This window comes from Montipora capricornis, chromosome 4 (genome assembly GCF_036669925.1).
Source record: "Montipora capricornis isolate CH-2021 chromosome 4, ASM3666992v2, whole genome shotgun sequence".
In the NCBI taxonomy this organism is placed as follows: domain Eukaryota; kingdom Metazoa; phylum Cnidaria; class Anthozoa; order Scleractinia; family Acroporidae; genus Montipora; species Montipora capricornis.
In genome coordinates, this window is record NC_090886.1 from 3,989,381 (window position 1) to 3,994,380 (window position 5,000).

Here is a 5,000-nt window from a genome sequence, read left to right on the forward strand (position 1 = left end):
GGTGTAATTACAAAGGCAGCACTTTCTTCTCAGTTATTTTAAGACCTTGAGTGCTGGTCTGGCCGCAATTGAACTCACAACCTCCCTCATAGCAGCCCGGTGCTCAACCAACTGAGCCACCGGTGCATGGTCATCTCATTTATTTACCAGAGTAGTGCTTCAAACGTACAGTACTGCAACCTCACCGTGGCCGCACAGTAAAATTGTTTGAGAGCATGCAATTCACAAGCCACAACATAATTGGAGTGTGGATTTAAAGATCTTGGCTGTGTTCTTGCAGCTGCATTCTAGCAGAGGAGACAATGCAAAATTGCCCTGTGAATCTGCTGCCGCAAACCGTAGCAAATGGGTGAATGCCCTTGGACATCACTGTAAGTAGAGTCCTCTTCTGTGCCAGAATAATTAGTCAGGACAAATAAAGAATCAAATCTGTTACAACTGCTTTCTTTGCTAATTTAGAGAACCACTAATAATAATTGCACCATAAACCCTTTCAGGGGTTTCAATAACTTTTGAAGTAGATGCCTGGGCTAATCAATGTAAGCAGCAGTCACTCTTGTTTTTTACGATGGTTTGAGTGGAAAATCAAGGCAGAGTAGCTGGCAGCAAGAGGCAAATTTCTGACAAACAGACGGCAGTATACCGGCGGTGACCGGCTTCTAATGAAACCCCTGCCCTTAAGAACACCATTGGATGAGTTACATTAAGCTTAATGACCTATACAACTTACTTACCCTTTGCCATTCATACCCTCCATCTAAAGACATAAAGACATCCGGATATATCTTTAGATTGGTGCTTGCCACACCTGAAAATTGTAAAGAAAGAATCATGACCAAAACCAACACTATTTCAAATACTACCTCACATTCTTTGTATAATAATCAATTTCAAGGTTCATCAATTATGAATGTCAGCCATGAGCACAATCTAAGGTATTAATCCCATTTCTTGAATTAGCCTTGTGATTCAAATTTAAGTTCATATCCTCCATGTACAGTACTGCTCAAAAGTGAGTTACCAGCTTGCGTCATGTTTCCTTTGCAATGCGAATGTGCTACACGATTCCTGTCAAGTGTGACGCGATTCACGTCGAAGTGTAAATTTCTGGCATAAATTAAGATCTAATGTGCTACACAAAATCAATCACTTTTGCGTACAAATTCTCTCGCTGCAGTTGCCTGAGTTAGCTAAGACGATTTTTGATCTGTTAAATTGTATGGGGATCTATGTTGAAATTGCCGAAAGGACACAACCTTTAAAGCGACAATAACCATACATCTGGTTTACATACAAAAACTCCAATGGAAATAAAATTGTACATTTATTAAAATTGAATATCTGAAAACGAGAGGCAACTTGAAAACTTCATGCAAAATGTAAGGATAAATTTTTCTTGATGCTCAAACACGAACATTTACAGCAACCAATGATAGGCAGAATAAAACTACTATTAACTCTATTCCAAAACGCCGTTTCTATATGATCATTATTAATACCTACAGTCAACAGTGCTGTTATCGTCCACAATCTTTCATTCGCAACTCAATAACGCATAAATACAACCGTAGCTTGAAGTGTTTGATCGTTTGACCACCAAGTTAAAATATGCGTTTAAAATATTGTCAGTGCAAGTCTCATTCAGGAAATACAAACCAAGGATTATTGTTATCTTGAAATGTCTAAATAATACGAAAACTTACTTTCCTTACATAAGCGCTTGTGATTCATGGTTTGTCGGTGAACAAAGCTTTGTAAACAATGTAATGTGCTGGATAAAAATTCTTGTTTTTCGGGAGTTGCCACATTCAATAACAATGTTTTTATGTACAAAGGTACTGCAATTTATAATAGGCCTGTTTTCTTCGAAAATTGGCTTTTCACAAACACCTTCCTTGGTTAAAATTTTCAAAAACAAAAGGTCAATTAAAATCACACACAAGTGTCACGCCAAGGCACTTACAGATTATTTACCATCGCACACAACATGATTCCTGTAGAGCGCAAGACGATTCATGTAGCACGCGACACGATTCCTGTAGCGCATGACACGATGCGTATCGCACATGAGGGTGGTAACTTACTTTTGAGCAGTACTGTATTACCTCATGTATGCATTCATTTGATTACAGTGTTAAAAATAGTTTTGATGGTTTTGAATAATTTTTGTATGTTTTTGTGGTTTGTTCAAGACCCCTATATGCCCATCTCAATACCATAACTAGTTTCTCTCCAAATTATTAACTGAACCCTTTCACACACTTGTAGACTTTACTTTGACCAAGTCCAGGTGATTAATTTTCCTTGTCAACAGGGAACCCTGAACTTAGTAAAGGACAAAACATTGTCACAAATCAAGACTTTCAACATCAGCAAACCGTGGATAAAGTTCAGTGTCACTCACCTAAAGTTAAAACCAGACCTGGAGCAGCTTCGCTTGACATAAGCCGTTCAGATGGCGACACACGATAAACAGCACCGTACAAGAGATTAACATGAATTGAGCAAGTGGGCTGCAAGAAAAAAATTGAATGGTAGTTTCAGTTCAGTTTAGTGAGATACATTGTAACACTCATTATTAAATTCTCAACCTCGGATAATGCCATTCTAGCTTTGTCCATGGTTCACTGAATCATTATACCTGCATTTGACCTTATGTGGAAATAAACGCAGCAAAGGTTGCTAAGCATAAAAGTCTTGGCACCCGGAAGTCACATCACTTTCTGGTCATTTCTTTAACTTAAATAAAATTTAGCAAAACCGAAGTTTGAGAATATAATTAAACAATTATTCCATTCACCCTTGTTGGACACGCCACGCGCCTCATTGGCTATCTACCATTTCGTATCCAATGCAGGCTTATGGAATAATTGTTAAATATCGTCCATACCAATGACCATTATACTCAGTGTATCAGCTCAGTAAGCCGACCACGCAGCCTGACCTTTTCTAACAGCACCAAAACGTCCTAAGCTGCACTGAAAACACTCATGGGGGGTGAGTTGGAGGGGCAGCTCAGGCAATGGCAGATGGCAACAAAACAAACTGAGCCACCAACAAACCATGTGACCTGAAGACCACCCACACACTCGACCCCATTTTCCCAGCCGTGTGAGAAAAACATTTTCCGCTTTACTCGTTCCCCAGCCAGCTGAAAAACTCACTTGAGACATCCCCATTATCACTTTGAAAAATAAAAAAATAAAACGATAAACAAGGGAATGTATTAACACTTACAAGATAACAGTAAATTCTCCCACCCCGGGTGTCCATAGTTGGGGATCGGATCCGCTGCCACGTTGCACCTCTGTTGTAAGTAATCAGTGACAAAAGATGTCTCTTGCCAACTGGTCCAGGAGTTAACTGGGTGGCAACATAAATACCACGCATGCCTTTCACTTTGTCTACATCCACGAACGCGTATGGTATCACAGTTCTACAAATGAATGTACATATCAAGGCAATGACAGATTACAGTCCAGCAGGCAGGCTGGTTAGAGTTGCAGGTCATTGTTTCACAATGGCAGAAACAACCCCTAACCTTCACTAAATCTAACATTAGGCCTAAAAAATAATATTTAAGCCTAAGGGTTAAGTCTGTACAGGTTTGGGTTGTTTCAGTTATGGTAAAACAAGGACCTGCAATCCTAACCGGCAACCTGCACTTAACACCCTCCGGAAATCAAATGGAACACATTTTTTGCTGGAAATTTCCAGAAATTAAGTAACTACCTTTCCACCAAATTATTTGAAACCACAACATATACAAAAAATTATTTATTGCTTTAACAACTTCTTTGTCATGTGTGAATTTTAAAAATTGTGGACCTTGGAAAAAAATTTCTCATATTCATTCAACAATAGGTTAGATGAAAGACTTGAGAATTTCTGGTGGTGCTAAACGGTTGGTGAAGTATCAGCTGAGAGTCTAATGGAGGAGATGTCATTCATTTTTACCCAACAATACATACATAAAAGTAAAACCTAAAGATGGAAAAGGGATGTAAAAACAAGACGATGGAAACCACAGAAAAAAGAAGAGCACCATTAGTTCACCTTAGCCATGGAGATGAAACATCTGTATACGGATTATGATACAAAACCCTCGGCAAGGACAGCTGATATTTTTGTCCAGTTGTATCAGACACATACATGTTGGATAGATTTTTTTTGTGGTTTATAACAATGAAAACAAAGTTGTCCACCACATCAAACACAAAAAAGTCCTGTAAAAAAAAGATAACAACATTATGAAACTGCCAGGGAGAAATAACAGTTACTTCTTTGGCAGAATAATTAACCCATTCACCCCTTAACCGGCCAGACTTACTATTTTACTCTGTCTAATGCCAGACGAGTTTTACTCGTCAAAGGGGAACCCCCAGGAGTCGATGGGTTAACAATAACTCAATGAGTGCAAGTTGGATATGATATGGTAAAAACGAGGCATGTAGCACCGAGTTGGCTATATCCAATCTCATATCCAAAAAGCGCAAATGGAATCAAAATAAAGGCACTTATGTCCAGGTTTGACCCTAATTAGATGCACACCCAATTTTGACATCCAACACAAAGTGTCCCTTTTTGTTACCCTTTTTTCAACAATAAGGTAAGGGTAAAGGTTAGCGTTATTTTTAGCTTTGGGTAAATGCAGCAGTTAATCTTCACTTAAAGAGCAGCATTTGGGGGACACTTTGTGACATAAATTGTCTGTATTCTGAGACACAAATGATGTTGAAGTTGGCTAGAAGAGCAAGGGGACACTTCGTGAAGCTTATTGAAATCCGTGTGCATCTAATTAGGGTCAAACCTGGACATATCTAATAAGGGCCTCTTTGTAAGCCCAATAACCACAAGTAATTTTAATGGGTAAAGCTTGGGTCAATACCTAGGGGTTTCAATAAACTTTGAAACTTTGAAGTTGGTCCATGGTTTACATGAAGTAACCAACAGCCACTCCTTGCATTGCTACAAGAGGTCTCTTTTCGCTTGCGTTCACT

At 38.9% G+C, this 5,000-nt stretch overlaps 1 protein-coding gene across 1 annotated transcript in view; it reads right to left on the reverse strand.

Moving 5' to 3' along the window:
- LOC138045277 (uncharacterized) overlaps positions 1-5,000 on the reverse strand; it is a 97,305-nt gene that overhangs the window by 62,560 nt on the left and 29,745 nt on the right. Inside the window, exons 8-11 of the mRNA XM_068891715.1 lie at positions 4,057-4,226; positions 3,238-3,436; positions 2,405-2,513; positions 735-808 (exon numbers count right to left, since the gene is read on the reverse strand). Of these exons, the coding sequence (XP_068747816.1) occupies positions 735-808; positions 2,405-2,513; positions 3,238-3,436; positions 4,057-4,226 (552 nt within the window). The remainder of the gene's footprint in view (positions 1-734; positions 809-2,404; positions 2,514-3,237; positions 3,437-4,056; positions 4,227-5,000) is intronic.